A 17,012-nucleotide genomic window follows, 5' to 3' on the forward strand; every position below is an offset into this window, starting at 1 on the left:
GCTCTGTTAGAAAACTACTTATTTTATTAATTGTTGAATAAATATTTGCTATTAATTTCCACAGCACATTACAAACATAAGCATTCATAACTAAGTGAAGCACCTGCATACATAATTTGCAGGACTGAGTCCTTAAATATAGTGAGCCATTGTTGGCCCTGAAAAGCTTACTATATAATAGAAATAGGACAAGTTTAACAAAGACAAAACATTGGGTAGCAGTTCAGGAGAGGCAGGGTGGGTTGATTAACGATGACAAGAAGGGAAAACAATTTGCTTGCGGAGGTGAGGTTTTAAAAAGGGATATTGAGAAGAGAGATGGTACCTAATGGATGAGGACTCTTCCAGACATGGGAAGCAGCATGGTAAAATCCACGAAATAGAGAGATGGGAAGATGAATAAAAAAAGGTTTGGAACTAGCCTACGGCCTTAAATACTGAGTAATGAAAAATAGGAGAGGTATTATATAGGACTTTGTCGGTGAGGATGAGAAACTCAGATTTACTGTGGTCAGACTACGAAGCCAATAGAAAGTTTCTAGGAAATAGGTGATTACTTTAGAAGCAGCATTTCAGACAGTTTGGAGAGGAGTCGAGGCTAGGAAGGGCAGTGAGATGAGACAGGAAGGTTACAGTAATATGGGAGATTACTAGGTTAAGAGAAATGCGGATTATATAGCACCAGGGACAATGAGAAAAGGATGAATTTTAGAGATTAAAAAGGAAGAAACTGGATATGTGAAGGAAATGGGAAATGAAAGAAGGATGAGGAGTCAAGATTATGGAGTTGGGAGACACAAAATAGTGGAGTTGTAAATTGGCAATGAGAAGCAAGGTGAAACAGAGCGATTTAAGGTAGAATTTGGCGATTATATTTCAAATAGCTGGAAATACAAGAATTTTTGTAAGAGAGACAGTTAACAATGTGAGACATGATGATCTTTAAAAATATAATAATAAAATTCCCCTTAAAATGCCTTCATATTACCCACATAATGTATATGAAGGATGACCTAGTTCTCAGTTGGATGAAGGTACTTATATTATGCATTCCATAGTGTAATCAAAGCCCTTACCCTTTCTGGTACACCTCTACCCCGATACGATGCTGTCCTTGGGAGCCAAAAAATCGTACCGCGTTATAGGTGAAACTGCATTATATCAAACTTGCTTTGATCTGCCGGAGTGCGCAGACCCCCTCTCTCCCCCCCCCACCCCCGAGGGCCGCTTTACCACGTTATATCCGAATTCGTGTTATATCGGGTTATATCCGAATTCGTGTTATATCGGGGTAGAGGTGTATATCATAGTACACGTTAGCAATTGTTTCTGGGTGGGAAGGCACTATTTTTCATTGTGGGAGTTTCCCATATTCAAAACTGAGCAAAGTCCTGCTTTGTTTACTCATGCAAGTAGATCTATTTGTTCAAATGAGGCTACTTATATCAGTAAGGAGTGGGATTTGGCCATTAGTCTGTTAAAACCTAGTCTGTCCTCTGCTTTTGTGTTTCATGGTGTCTTTTTAAGATTTACATATGGAAATATCCTGCCAATAACAAACGGGGAAATATTATTTTCTAAAATGCTTAAATGACATGAATTGTAAGAAATAAGTCTAACTGTAAAATCCCAATAGGAATATACTTAAAGTATTCAAACTGCAATCTGTATGCCTCATTTTTAATTGTAAAAATGAATTTATTTGTAAAACAAATAAATAACAGACCAGTTAAAGATGTTGAAACTCCACAAATACCTCAGTGCACTGTTAATGATTCTAGTCAACATTACAGAAGTTCACCGAGCAACCAGTCCTCCTCCAGTGACCCAGGACCCAGCGGGAGTAGCCAGTGGAGACAGCAAGTGGGATATGACGGGTACTGGTGATTTTATATCTCACTGCAACTCCCATAAATAATTCTTTATGAAACAGAGTTTATGCTACAAGCTAAATATTATAGTCCCATTTGCAATGGAAATGTAGTTTAAATAGAGGGTATCTCAGCCCTAGTTTGATCTGAGATATCTCAGTGTAAATCAGTGGTGGGTTTCCAGATTTGCACCACTGTAATTGAGTTCAGGATTTGGTTCTCAAACTAGTGTGGAAAACTTGTGAATTTCTACCCACAAATTGAGATCCCTTGCAAATTAATGAGGATCAGGAAAAATGCTTGTGATAAGGTACTTCCCTAAGTAAACAGGAAGCAGTGAGTTACAGATCTCTCATGCAATCTGTATGGAAACACAGTTTGGGAACCAAACTAGTTAGTGCTTTAGTGCTGGATTAGGACAACCTAAGTGCAGGAACCAGATTGTGCCTCAGTTCCGGTCTGGTTTCTATTTCCCCTTTGCTTTAGTGGGGGTAATATTCTGTGCCAGTCCTTTTGCTGGTGCAAATTATTTCTCCCTCTGCATTTGCTCCAGTGACATCTACTTCCTAGCCACTTGCACGGGGGCTGAGTAGTATCCCAGCGGCAGCTGGTCTCTTTCTCCAGGCAGGCTCCAGCAATATGGGTAGTTCTTTCACATGAGTGTAATGGGGCTTGTTACTTCCCCTTACTTCCCTGCAGAGGAGGAGTCACAATTGAGCTGTTAGTGAATAGGAACCCCTTCACAAAAATATGTTAACTTTTTGGTGAACCTAAACATTTAACTCTCTCAATTCTGCTACATATTTTCTATGTGAGATCTGTTCTTCATTACTGTGAATGTTGCACTTTGGCTGATGAATCTACTGCTTGGTAACATTTTTGCTGTTAAATATTGAGATACAGAAATACACAAGTTGCCTAATTTAAAAACACTTGAGACATGCTACTCAGAGTTAATTAAGTTATTTTTATAATAAAATATGGACACTGAAATAATCTTCTTGTCTGTTATCAGCAGAATATTGCCTTGACATGTTCGATTATGTGTAAAATATCCCATGTAGCAGATATGTGTAGTGTCTTGGAACCTGCTCAAGGAATTTCAGATTAAGAGGGCCTGACATCTGTGAAAGTGGAAATGTTTCAAGTAATGGATTTAGTACTGAAGTGTGTAGAGCCATCAATTCTGATTTTGAATAAACAGCAAACTTTCAAACCTCTGTTCGGTAGATGCAAAATATGTTGTGCACCCATTTCATTAGTAGAATCCTGCATTTGCACATCCTGTCAGATATTTGTGTGCATAGAAGTGGGAATTGGTCCATGGAACAGCTAGTTGATGCATTTTCATGGTCCATCCATTGTGTGGGGCTTTGACTGTTTGGCCCCAAAAATATAGGGGTTTTTAATCTAGCATTGTTGTTTGTTTATAATTAATCCTAAATAGTGTTCTGCCAAGAAACATACACTTAGATATTTTTACTTAGAGTAACAAGTTTCCCAATGTTATTTGCTTGCTGGGTGGTGATGATTGTTTACAGTTAATGACCTACAAAGATTTTTACCTTGGAAAGTTCCTTGTGGGATAATCAGTTTTGTAGTTAAGAAAGAAACAACTTGATTGTCTGCTTATGTTACAAGGTGCCAATCCCCTTTACTTCATGAACACCAAGGTTCAGGTCCACTGGAGTGTGAAGGAGGCAGAGAACGAGAGGAAACTTTGGAAGGAACCAGATATGCTGGTAATAATAATACCATATATTAAAAGTAAATAATCTTCCTAGGATATACAAGTAAAGTTAACTACTGGTTCTGATGATGATCCTAATTTCCATTTATATAGAGCCTTTTATCCCAAAGGATCCTAAAATGCTTCAAAATGAATGCAGTATCAGTGAAATGCAGCCACCTCTGAGGTGGTAAGAGGAAATTAAACAAGCAGTCTAGCAGTCAGAATAGGATAGATTTTGGCCAAAGAACACTTGAGGCAAATTCTTACTCTTTTATAGGAAGTGCCATGGAATATTTAAAGTAGGCTCAGAACAAACACTTTGATTTCTAAGGTCTCATTCAAAAGCCTCACACAGAGTGGACTGCATAGAAGTCTGTTTAATTATTTTGGAACAACAAAAGGGTTAGCAAAGTCTGCCAAGGTTTGAACCTGTGATTTCACAGGGTTTAGTTGTCTCAAACCTGATGCTTAAAGCACTGAGCTATGTGCTTTTTTCTTTGTATAGTATGTTCATCCTTTTAGAAATCAGAAATTAAAACACAATTATTTATGGCAGAAACGAAGTGGCATGCACCATCCACCAAAGTCTTGAGTTCCTACAAAGACCGGGCTTTACCAAAAGAAGGCAATGGCAAGGATTCGCCAAGCAAACTTTCTCATGTAAGTCTGTTCAAACTTCTCTTCTACTGTTAAAAACTTGGGTCTGAAAAGACACTTGCAAGAATCTTAAATGTTTAAAATACGTTTTAGTAATTCCTGAAGTACAGTTTGGCGTTTGAGAGGCTTGCATAGCTATGCAAGGATCTCTGATTCAGGACTGGATGCAGTATTCTCAAACTAAGTACATTAAAAAGGTCATGTTCTGGTTTCTGGGACATTGCAGGGATAAAATCCTTACTAATGTAAGCATCACTCTGCTGTCTGACTAGAGCTTCATTTACATTGGTTTGCTCAGTCTTAGGAGTACCTCCCATTATACACATTACATTCATGCATATCATTTCTTGACCTGTTGTATGGGATTCATATGTACTATAATTATCAGCAATCAGCTTTCTTCTTATTTGGGCAAAGGTTCCACCTCTAAAGACTGTATCTAGTTAAATGTTGTTATATTTTTGTGCCTTTTTACTTGTGGGTGTGAAAGTGGAGGCCTGGTTTTTTTGGTTGTTTTTTAATGATTTCCAGCTGGATTAAATTGTGTGCACTGAGAAATGTCAGAATTGGTAAATATTGGTAGGGCTGCCTACCAATATTGTGTAAACTTCATTAGGATTAGAAGTTAAAAGTTATTAAACAGATTTATTTTCTAAGTATGATACAAATGCTGTGGCTGCCTTAAGAAAAGATGCATAGAAATTGAAGTATTGGATCAGATAATTGGTCCACCTTGTTCAGTACCTTGCATTTAATAGTGGCCAGTGTCTTGTGATTTAGGAAAAGGAAAAAAAACACTAGTAAAGTGCCATGTTCCCTTAATAGCATTTTGTATGTTTGTAATACAAAAGTCTTACTAGATGTACCAGGAAACTATATGATACTACTTGTAAAATAATTTCAGTAAGGTTATGGGGCCAGATTCTCAGCTGGAGTAAATTGGCTTTCTGATTTATACAGGCTGTGAATCTGGTCTATGATGTTTGGAAAAAAAAGACCCTCGTAATGCTGTAGTTTACAGTACTATACAATCCGACACATGGGGGAAATTACTTCCTGATGTTTTCAGGCAAGGAGAAGTTGTCCGGAAGTTTGAGGATTGAATCACTGTGTAGAATGAATAACATTAAACTCAGTACCAATACCTGAAATACTGTTCTATTCACTGAACTTCATACATTTATTATGACTTGGTTATATGTATTTGAATGCAGCACAGCATTACTCTATCCTTGAATTACTCAATCAGTCACTTAATATAAAACTGAGAGATGCCTATCCAAAGCATAAGAACATAAAAATGGTCATACTGGGTCAGATCAATGGTCCATCTAGTTCAGTATCCTGTCTCTGACAGTGGCCAATACCAGGTGCTTCAGAGGAAATGTGCAGAACTGGCAATCATCAAGTGATCCATCCACTGTTGTCCACTCCCAGCTTCTGGAACACAGAGGCTAGGGACACTCAGAGCATGGGTTGCATTCCTGCCCATCCTTAATAGCCACTGATGGACCTATCCTCCATGAACTTATCTAATTTTTTTTTAACCCTGTTAGATTTGACCTTCACAGCATCCTCTGGCAGAGTTTCACAGGCTGACTGACTGTGTTGTGTGAAGAAATACTTCCTTTTGTTTGTTTTAAATCTGCTACCTATTAATTTCATTGGGTGACCTCTAGTTCTTGTATTATGTGAAGAAGTAAATAACATTTCCTTATTCACTTTCTCCACATCAGTCAAGATTTAATAGACCTCTATCATATCTATCATATCTCCTCTCAGTCGTCTCCTTTCCAAACGGAAAAGTCCATCTTTTTAATCTCTTCTTATATGGAAGCTGTTCCATACCTCAGTCACTTTTGTTGCCCAGTTCCTTGGATTATCCGTTGCTGGAGATGAGCACTAAATGAACAACTTTATATTTTTCAGAAACAAATGTTGCTGTTTAGGATATTATGCATATCCACCTCAGTATCTTTGCTCTTCAGAAATCTTGGATATCTTGTCCTGGTGATTTACTATACTTGAGTTCTAATTGCTCCATGACATGTTTAGAGATCAGTCGCTGTTAAGGCCACATTGAGATTCCCTATGAAGAGTAGCCTTGACACATGGAAATACGTGACTCTGAGCTGTAGTTGAAGTTTGGTTGGTGTAGCTCAAGAGGAGAGCATGCAAAGGTGCCAGCTGTTCGCCAGCTCACCCCAATCTTGGCCAGTTCCAGTGCCAAGCAGGTACTGGTATAAACTAGAGCAGCCTGAAGGAAGCTTTTTCTGGGACTGATACTTACTTCGCTCCTTCCTATGTTTTTTTTACTTCCTGAAGGCTTCCTTCCTTCCTAATGGTTTCTTTCCTCTTTGATGCCATGTTGCATTTGTGGTCCAAACTGAAGCACCTCTGCGCTAGACAACTCTCTAGCAAATCCCAACCCTAGAAACGTGTTCATTTGCATTTCCAGCATCTAGTTCCCTTATAGTGAAGTTGAAAATCATCTCCAAAAGTTTCATAATGCACTTAAACCCCCTCTTTTTGTAGCAACTTTTCAAACAGACACTGAGACTTGTTAATTCTCAATGTGCAGTTAGTTGAGGCAGCCTTTTCAAAAGGGCTACATCTAACAGCTTGGGTATAAGAAAGGATTATCCTTATGTACATCTGCTGGAAGGGAAATCTAATTAAAAATAGTCGTCTACCCGCCCGCTTTCCTTCTTACCTAGGCTTTATCTGGCTTGGTCCTGGCTGTCTTGCCTCACGGGTAAATGAATTCAGCTCTTTGTAAAATCTCAAATTTTCTACTGATGCAACTGTCTGACACAGTTCTTCTAGTCCAACAGTCATACTGAGCTTGAACCCCCAGAGGTTCAAGTCGCTTGCATCTGGAACACACATTCCACTTGCCTTCATTTCAAGTAGTCATACATGCTGCACCTGATCCAATAAACTGGATAGTTCATCTACTCTGAGAGAGGATAACAGTAATTCAATCTCCATTGTTCTTCAGAACTGCAATAGAACCTAATTCAGGGGTTTGTTGTTCATTTTAACTATCCACAAATGATAGTTTATGGATGCAAGCATGTCAGAATCAAAGAATTTAAATGTGAACATGGGATTTGCCATCTGAGATCAAACAATGCTCTAGAGTCTATTGTACCTACCAACACAATAGGCTTTTGGAGGAAAGAAAAGTCCCATAATACACCTAGGCAATTGTGTAGTTCACTTCATAGAAGCTGGTTGCACGTTTAGCTTCTTTTGTCTTTGGTGTTTGTACTTAACAATGCTGTGAAAAGTATTAAATGCAGGCTAAATGACCTTTTGAATAAAGAAAATTAACCTTAAACGGAAGTAAATAGTATTTATAAACTTCTTTTTTTTTTTAAGATTGGAGACAAAAACTGTTCCAGTCACTCCAGCAGCAATACCCTGTCCAGTAATACATCGAGCAATAGTGATGAAAAGCACTTTGGCTCCGGAGACCTGATGGACCCTGAATTGCTTGGATTAACATATATTAAAGGGGCTTCTACTGACAGTGGAATTGATACAGCCCCTTGTATGCCTGCTCCTCTTATGGCCCCTTTACACCTTTCTGGCAGCAGGTCTGGGGTACATAGTCGGGCTGAGCAGTGGACTGAATCTTCTGAAACTCCTGGGCAAGATGATGAACAAGCTAAAATTTATGCTGCACATAGCTATGCTTCTGCCATTTCTAGCAGTCATACAGCTGAAGGTAGCATGGGAGACCTCAGTGAAATATCCTCTCATTCTAGGTATGTGTTTTTTCTATACAAATTATGTGATTCAATTAGTGACTGAGAGAATTTGCTTTTGTTTATGCTCGATATTTCTGTTCCTTGAAAATGTGCTTATTAATTTTATTTTTTTATATTTTAATACATATATGAGAAAACCAACAAAAGGCTTTCCCTCGCCTTCCATGAGACTGTTACAGAGGGAGTGTTTAGGGTGTGTCTGTGTGTATGAATTTCTATTTAAAAATCTAATCCAGGTGTGTTAGTTACACAAAAAATTTTAAAAAATTAGTAAGAACATTTAGTATCTTTGGGGGAACACAGAATCTATTCAGTATATATCACTCCTTTGAAATTGATTGACGCACCTTGAAAGGCATAATAACCTACAAGTATATTGCACTTTTTTCCCAAAGAACCCCAAAGCACTTTTACCCTTTGAGGTGAAAATGCAGTACCTGTTTAATGGCACTTGATTACATTGGACAAACATTTAGGACAGGAAGTGATAACATCCATATCAGTTTGAACTGAGTAGAGGGTGTTTAGATAGCAAAATGGTGGGCCATTGTTTCAGTGAAGGACAGTTCAGAAAATGGTGTCAAACTTGCGCTGTAGGGCCCTTATGAGTATTTTTGGAGAGGAAAGACTTTCCAGTAGGGCCAGAATGAAATGCTACTATGATATTTAGTTGTCATGCTATAGTGACACATGATAAGGAGTACAATCTGCTTCACGTTCACTGAGAATTTTGTGGGGATAACCAAGCACCCTGGACAATCAAAGTGCCTTCCCCTTTATTGCAGCCTGATGTGGCGGCACCTTGTAGATTCCTCCTTCTCCTATTTAACAGAATAATTTCATCCGTGATTTTTGAAGGGCTTGCCTACATGGGAAAATTTTACAGTTGTACCAGTATAATTATACTGATATAGTTAAACCGCTATAGTTATACCAGGATAAGTCCTTGTGTGGATGCTATTATCCTGGAATAAGAATGTCTTTTTTCAATTTAGCTTAAACCACTTCCAAAGCAACATAAATTAAATTGAAAAAAAGCATGCTTATACCAAAGTAAGGGTGTCTACACTAGGAATTGTATCAGTATAACTGTAGCTGTTTAAATTCACATCTTACCTTACATTAGTACAGCTTTCCCCATGTTGACAAGTCCTAGCTCCCTTCACAATCACACACCTCAATTCTGGATGCTTTACAGATACCTCAAAATCCTTCAGTGTGTTGCCCCCAGTGAGCCTCATGTTTGCTGTGAGCTTCAGATTTGTTTGAGCCAAATCAGCCCTGCATTCAGTACTGACTTGCATGGATGAATGTCAGCTACTCCTCGTCACCATTTCCTATTATGTGTTTGTGGAGGTCTTCCCAGAAATGTACTGAGATGATCTGACCCTGTGTAGCTTGTGCGGCCTGTCAGGAGCACAGCACAAGGTGGCATAGCTGCAGGGCCCTAAGTGTTCTGGGGTTGTGGCATTAATTGGATAAAGCATGTTACTTATGTATTGCATAATACAACATGTTCTAATTTCTTAATCAAGAGAATAACAAAATAGGATAGCATTGTAGGAGTATTGGGAGAATAAACACCTGCCTCACGGGGGTGTTAGGAGAATACATTCATTAATATTGGTGGAGTTGTTAGATAATACAATGAGCACCATAGAAAAACCTACTCATAAATAAGTATATAGTTTATTCCTTGAGAATCCCATTCTCTTCACTTCAGTTCAGCAGCATAGCTGTTAAGATGGAATGAATAAATAAATAAATGAGTCTATCTATACTCTGTCCTACTGGCAATGAAGTGATCATTAAAATATTGGAATGGGTACAAAATAAGTTTGTCAATTAGTAAAATATCAGCACAGTGTGTTTATATTATTAATGTTAATTTTGCATTAGTATCACTGCCTCCATTATTCCAATTAATTTAAATAACTGTAATAGCTTCAGAAAGAAACCAATCAAGTTAGCTTGGCACCCCTTTCTCTGATTAGCACATTTTTTCAAGAAGCACTTGGCTGCACATGCTCTTTCAGTACAATACAACTGATGACATAAGGATTTAATGCTATAGCAATCGGATATAATTCCACTGGAAATATCTGTTTCTTTATATTGGTGTATAGTGAAGCTGCATTGCATACCTTGCTCCTTAATTTAAATTAATATGTTAGATGCCTGGCAAAATGTGTACATGTTGGATTGAATTTGGTGGATTTTGCTGTCTGCCCTTTGACTATAAATGAAATTTGTGTACAGTCCGTGTGTTCTAAAGCGAGTTGTGTTGTGTGAGAGGATTTGTACAGCTGGTTGCTTTTATCTTCCCATTTTCTGGTGTTTTTGAAGGTGCTGCTTTTGAATGTATGTTGAAGTCTTTTGCTTGGTAAGGTGGAGTCATTTAAAGGGACATTATTTGCGCATTTTTGTTCCTCTGATTTGTCCATTTTCAATGCACACCAGTACAGGAAAAAACAATGAGTTGCATTCCACATCCTCCCTCTGTGTGCTATGTATTCAGGAAATTTGTCTCATCTAATTTCATAAGCATTTTCCTAAGAAGATACAGTAGTGTACAGGCAGGAAGAAAACTTGATAAATACTTTCAAATATTGAATACTATATACATACATAATAGAATACAAACTCTGGAGATACAGTGGGCTGAAATAGATTTCTGAAGAATAGAATAGAAATTTATTTGCATAGTAAATAAATATGCAATTTTAAATATGTAAAATGCCATGCAGACATTAAATCTTCAATCCACCTCCGTGAGGTAGACAGGAAAATCTATTCTTGTTTTGCAGCTGGAAAAACTGATATGCAAAGAGTTCACATGACTTATCTAAGTCAGTGGCAGAGCCAGTTAAAACTCAAGAGATCATGACTATCCCTTCAGGGTTGTCCAATCTCACTTTGGTAATACTTTTTAAAAAATATCTGTTCCTATTATGAGTGCCAAATGATGTTACTATTTTAAAAAAACACACCATAAATTGTATTTCATGTGGGTTAGCTGTTTTAGGTATAACTTATGTAAATGTCCTCTTCAAATGAGTTTTGTCACAAACCATACTTAGATATTTAAACACTTTTAAGAATCTGATGTACTGTAGCCAAACAAGCTTTAAGAAATTAGTCTTATTTTACAGCTGTGATATTGCTACTGTGAAATACGGTGTTTTCATTATTTTAATATGTAAATGAATTGTGTTCTGACAAGTCACCCCAATGCCAAATTCCTCTCAGTATGATTTTTTTTTAATTAATGGAGATATCCTATCTCCTAGAACTGGAAGGGACCTTGAAAGGTCATTGAGTCCAGCCCTCTGCCTTCACTAGCAAGACCAAGTACTGATTTTGCTCCAAATCCCTAAGTGGCCCCCTCAAGGATTGAACTCACAATCCTGGGTTTAGCAGGCCAATGCTCAAACCACTGAGCTATCCCTCCCCCCCTGTAGTCTATAACTGTTCAGAATTTGACTAACACAGTAGGGTTCTGACCTGATTTGAGACTTTTAGGTATTACCACAGTATAAATGTTTAATAATAAACATTTTCTGTAACTATAAATATCTAATAAATTAAAACTTAAACAAGAAACAAACCAGCAGGTTGGTGGAAAACTATTTCCTATATAAAAAATTCAGTGGTTCCTTGTTAAAATTGTATGCAGTTTATTAAATGGATGAAATACAACCCAAGAATGCTGTTGAGTATAGACGTATTGGGCCTGATTCTACCAACCTTTATTCATATTGAGTAGTCCCATTAAAGAAAGTATTAATCTGCCTGAGTAAGGATTTCAGAATCAAGCCTATTGTGTGTAATGACATCACAAACTATCAGATCCCTTTGAAATATGTACAGCCTTGTTTTTCACAGCTGTGTAATTGTCTATCTTGCTGTCTCATTTTTTAAATTCTAATTACACCCTTGGATTACCAAATACAATCAGGTTACTGTAGCTGAAACAGTTTCATTTAGCCTCAAATAGTTTTGCATTCCTACCTTCCTAGCTAGTCAATAGTCGTGGACTCAAAAGCTAGTGACTAGCATGCCACTGGATGAGGCAAGGTCATACTGAACCGGTAACCTGAGATAGTGAAGCCTCTATATACTTTAATTTTGATGCTGTAACAAATATATGGCAAAAAGTTCCCTCTGATACTTCTCTCTCCTATCGCAAGATCCATCTTGCTAACCTCCAGCCATGGCTTACCCCCAGCATCTGTTGCCTCCATTCCTGCTCTCGCAATGAAGAGCATCTCTAGTAGAAATCAAGTGACCAGGCCAACTTCCTCCACCACAGATTCATTCTCTTTCAATTCCGCTGTCTTCCTAAACTCTACTTTTCCAACTTAATTGAATCTCATGCCTGCAATACCAATTGCCTTTTCAGCACCTTTAACTCACTCCTCAAACCTTCACCTCCTCCCACCACTCTTCTCTGTACGCAATCTCGCTGATTTCTTTCAAGAGAAAATTGACAAAATATGACATGACGTTTCCCCTCCCTTGGCTCACCTTCCCTTCCCCCTTTTCTTCCCCTCTCCTCTCCACCTCAAACTTTCTTTTCCTCCTCCTCCTCCTCCCCTGGCCACGGAGGCAGAAGATTCTCATCTGCTCTCTTCCACTGTCCTCTTGCTCCAGTGACCCCATCCCATCTCCTGATCTCCCAGTGGGGGCCCACTCTTATTCCCTCCCTTACTCTTCTTCTTAACCTCCCAGTCTCCTCTGGTGGTTTTCCCTCGCAATACAAACATGCTTTAGTTTCTCGCATCTTAAAAATACAAACCCTTGACTCCACTTTCCTCTCCACCTACCACTTCTTTTCCCATCTCCATTTAATTTCTAAGCTCATTGAACGTGCTGTTTACAGTCACTGTCTGGAGTTTCTCTCCAATTCCACCCTAGACTCTCCAATCTGGCTTCTACCCTTGCACTCAACTGAAACAACTGTCACCAAATTCTCTAAAGACCTCTTGTTAGCCAAATCTCAGAACCAATACTCCATGCTCATCCTGCTTGACCTGTCAGCCACTTTTAACACAGTCAACTGTGCTCTTCTTGAAATCTTGTCCTCCTTTGGCTTTCATGACTGTCCTGTCCTTGCTCTCCTCTTACCTCTCTAATTGCTCCTTCTGCATATCCTTCGGGAGATCTTCCTCATCACCCTTCCCACTTTCTGTGTGGGTATTTGGAGGTAAATCTGCAACAGGCTGTTCCCTGCTCCAGCAGGGGAATCCAGAATCCGATGAGGCTGAGGAGTTGCAATTCCAGACACTGCTCTTACAGCTGGAGCCCCCAATTCCCGCTCCTCACCAAATCTTCTCCTGCAGTAGGGGTCAGCATGTGTCAGATTCCTTCTGGTTTGCTACTGATCACCTTTAAAGTTACCCACCCACATTTTCTGACAAGCATAATCCTGCCCGTGGATCATCTGGCTACAGATGGGAAGTGGGGGCAACTAAGAGAATCAGAGAAAATTTAGAGGAAAAAAACATAGTTGTTATACTGTCCACTGAGGGTGAAAAAGTAATCTACAGTAACGGGTAATGTCTGCAATACTCAGCTTCACACTTTATATCCCAGTGTTGATCATTTTTAATTGAATGTTCATGCTAAGTGTGTGTGTGTGTGTGTATGTATATATATATGTGTATATATATATGTGTGTATATATATATGTGTGTGTATATACACATACACACACACACACACACACACACACACACACACACACACACACACTTAGCATGAACATTCAATTATTAAAAATGATCAACATATGTTTTGATTGACCTGAGTTTTCTAAAATACCTACTGGGGCAGAAAGGGAAGATAATAAAGCATCAAAAAAAGAAAAAAGAAAAAAAAAGAGAATGGATTATTGATCTTATTTTTATAAGATCTATATTTATATAATAATATATATATTTACAAAATGGATCAATAATCCATTCTCTTTTTTTTTTTTTTTTTTTTTTTTTTTGGATGCTTTATTATCTTCCCTCTCTGCCCCTAGTAGGTATTTTAGAAAACTCAGGTCAATCAAAACATATCTATACTGTTTTACCATTTACATTTCACTCAGCATGAACAATGAAACAAGTCTAGTTCCTGTCACTTTCTGGTTCTCATGAATGAGCAGAGTACTATTATGACTGGATTAACAATGAGCCTTGTATGGTAGGTAGGGCACAGGACTCAGAGTCAGAGCTGTGACTTCTGTTCCCAACTCTGCAACTGACATAACGAATTGCCTTAAATAAATCATTTTATTTACTGGTGCCTTAGTTCCTTCATCTGTAAAATAAGGCCTTCCTTGAGGAGATATTGTTTGCTTTAATTTGACTGTAAAGTACTTTGAGAGAGTCTGATGAAACATACCATTAATAATTACTAGCACTATTAATAATGCAAGAGAATATTCAAATAATCCAGAAAACTGTGTTCATTGCCATATTCATTGGGGTGAAAGTTATTTCTATTCATATGACCTTTTTTTAAAAGGAAGCTTAAATCAAGAGCCTACCTTTAGCTGATGTGTCTTGTCAAGAGTAATATTAAGTGGAAATGCCTAGAAGTTCTCAGAGTTCAGGCAACCATCTGGGGCCATGTTCATTCCTGATGTAATTCTTGGCATTGATGCAGTTACACCAGGGTTGAATTTGGCTCATTGTCTTTAAATCAGACTGGTTTGCCTTGTCATTGCCAGGGCCGGCTCCAGGCACCAGCCAACCAAGCACATGCTTGGGGTGGCACCTTAGAAGGGGCGGCCAATGTTGGGATGGCGGGGGGCGCTCGCGGTGTTTTTGTTTTTGTTGTTGTTCGGTGGGGCGGCGCTCCAGGGTTTTTGTTTGTTTGTTTTGTTTCGGCCGGGCAACGCGGGGGGTGTTTCGGCGGCGCGGCTCTGGGAGGGGTCTTCGGCAGCACGGCCCAGCGCTCCGGGGGTTTGGGCGGCGCTCGGAGGGGTGCAGGGGTTTGGGCGGCCCGGCCCAGCACTCGGGGTTTGGGCAGCCCGGCGCGGCGCTCCGGGGGTTTGGGCGGCCTGGCGCGGCGCTCGGGGGGCGGGAGGGGGGTTGGGCGGTCCAGCGTGGTGCGGTGCTCAGGGGGTTGGGCGGCACGGGGCGGGGCTGGGGGGGGGGGAGGTGTTATGGCGGGGCGGCACTCTTCTTTTTTGCCTGGGGCGGCAAAAAAGTTAGAGCCGGCCCTGGTCATTGCAATAGGTTCAATGATAGAAAATGCTCGTCTTGTGAAGTCTTTCTGAGTGTGTACACGTGTGTGTTCATGAATTTGTGCTTGGCGAGTTGATAGCTGTAATTTAGCTATATATAAAATGTATTAAAGAAAATTTAAAAGATAGAATTATGGTTGCATAGCTGGCTGTAATCTCGAGTCCTTGATATTTTACTGCACTGCAGATTTTGTTCTGTGTTCCTTTTCAGTGGGTCTCACCATTCAGGAAGCCCATCAGCACATTGTTCTAAAAACAGTGGCTCTCTAGATACCTCCAAAGTCTACATAGTGTCACAGAATAGTGGTCAACAGATCTCTGGATCTGTATCAAAATCACACCACAGACAAGGAGCAGTGAGCAAATACGTCATTGGTTGGAAAAAGTCAGAAGGCAGCCCTACACCTGAAGAATCTGAAGAGTAAGATTTTTGTTTATTCTTTCTTTAGAAAATTTATATATAATAAATTGTGTGGGGAAAGTTTTTAACTTTCTCATTATTTGAAAAGTATAAAATGCTTCTCCTTGTCTTCAGTTTTATTTGAAATATTTGGCTTTATTCTTCCTTTATGTACCAGAGATCTCGACACAGGTGAAAAAAAATCAGAGGGTCCTCTTGCCTCCTCCTTCCTTTTTCTCTCTTCGTTTCTTTCCTGTTGAACCTTCTCCTTTTTACCCAGTGAAGCAAAATGAGAGAAAGGACTGGCATTGTTAATCTGGCCAAAAATTACAGTTGTGTTGTAAAGACATGAAATTCCATCTTGACAGGGCCGGCTCCAGGGTTTTGGCCGCCCCCCTAATAGTTCCCGATCTCGAGCACCATCGGGAACTATTAGNATTACAGTTGTGTTGTAAAGACATGAAATTCCATCTTGACAGGGCCGGCTCCAGGGTTTTGGCCGCCCCAAGCAGCCAAAAAAAAAAAAAAAGCCGCGATCGCGATCTCCGGTGGCAATTCGGCTGGAGGTCCTTTGCTCCCAGCGGGAGTGAGGGACCGTCCGCCGAATTGCCGCCGAATACCTGGACGTGCCGCCCCTCTCCAGAGTGGCCGCCCCAAGCACCTGCTTGCCAGGCTGGTGCCTGGAGCCGGCCCTGCATCTTGAAGAGGATTAGTTAGGCATAACCCCATTCAGGTCTGGAGAATCTCAGTATCTTCTCAAATGATTCTCCAAAAAGCTTAACTTTCATTGAAGGGGTTCTAAATAAGGTTGCTCCTGGATATAACCTCTGGGTTTGGACCCAAGGGCCTCAGCTCTATAAATCTTAATTCAAGATTTTTCTATGCTGGTTTTGGTTTGAGATGGAAAAAAGAAGAGTATTGTGGAGATTAAAAAAAAACCTTGTCTTGTCAATTGAAATTAGTGTTGCCTTTGAGTCATTTTGTGGAGGGACACCCCCACTTCTGTGTTAGAATATTCCCCAGTTCCTGGAATTATGTAATTACATCAGAATTACAATTTTCACTTTAAAAAATATTTCTAGCCTTTATAGCTGCAAAAGAAAATTAGAAAACATGAACTGACCATAACTGATGCAACAATGTCTGCCATAGTCTGCAGAGACCATGACAGAATAGCTGTGAGAGTGCAAACAGCCCCATTATCTCAAGGGGGTACTAAGCTGTACCTGAAAATAGTAGGGGGCCCTGCCAGCACTATCCCAACAGAGGACTGTGTGTATGGTAGGAAGAAAATGCAGTGTGCCCAACCCGTTTGTTCATCCAATTTAAATACTCC

At 39.5% G+C, this 17,012-nt stretch overlaps 1 protein-coding gene across 8 annotated transcripts in view; it reads left to right on the forward strand.

The window, feature by feature from the left end:
* Window positions 1-17,012, forward strand: part of SIPA1L2 (signal induced proliferation associated 1 like 2) — a 147,997-nt gene that overhangs the window by 96,067 nt on the left and 34,918 nt on the right. For 4 of the 8 annotated variants that reach the window (XM_034765105.1, XM_034765108.1, XM_034765106.1 and 1 more), the window contains 5 exons: window positions 1,782-1,877; window positions 3,513-3,613; window positions 4,160-4,263; window positions 7,645-8,033; window positions 15,488-15,697. In XM_034765105.1, coding sequence (XP_034620996.1) covers window positions 1,782-1,877; window positions 3,513-3,613; window positions 4,160-4,263; window positions 7,645-8,033; window positions 15,488-15,697 — 900 coding nt within the window. The remainder of the gene's footprint in view (window positions 1-1,781; window positions 1,878-3,512; window positions 3,614-4,159; window positions 4,264-7,644; window positions 8,034-15,487; window positions 15,698-17,012) is intronic. The other 4 variants (XM_034765107.1, XM_034765110.1, XM_034765112.1 and 1 more) reach the window with 2 other exon arrangements.

Source organism: Trachemys scripta, chromosome 3 (genome assembly GCF_013100865.1).
Source record: "Trachemys scripta elegans isolate TJP31775 chromosome 3, CAS_Tse_1.0, whole genome shotgun sequence".
Classification (NCBI taxonomy): Eukaryota; Metazoa; Chordata; order Testudines; family Emydidae; genus Trachemys; species Trachemys scripta.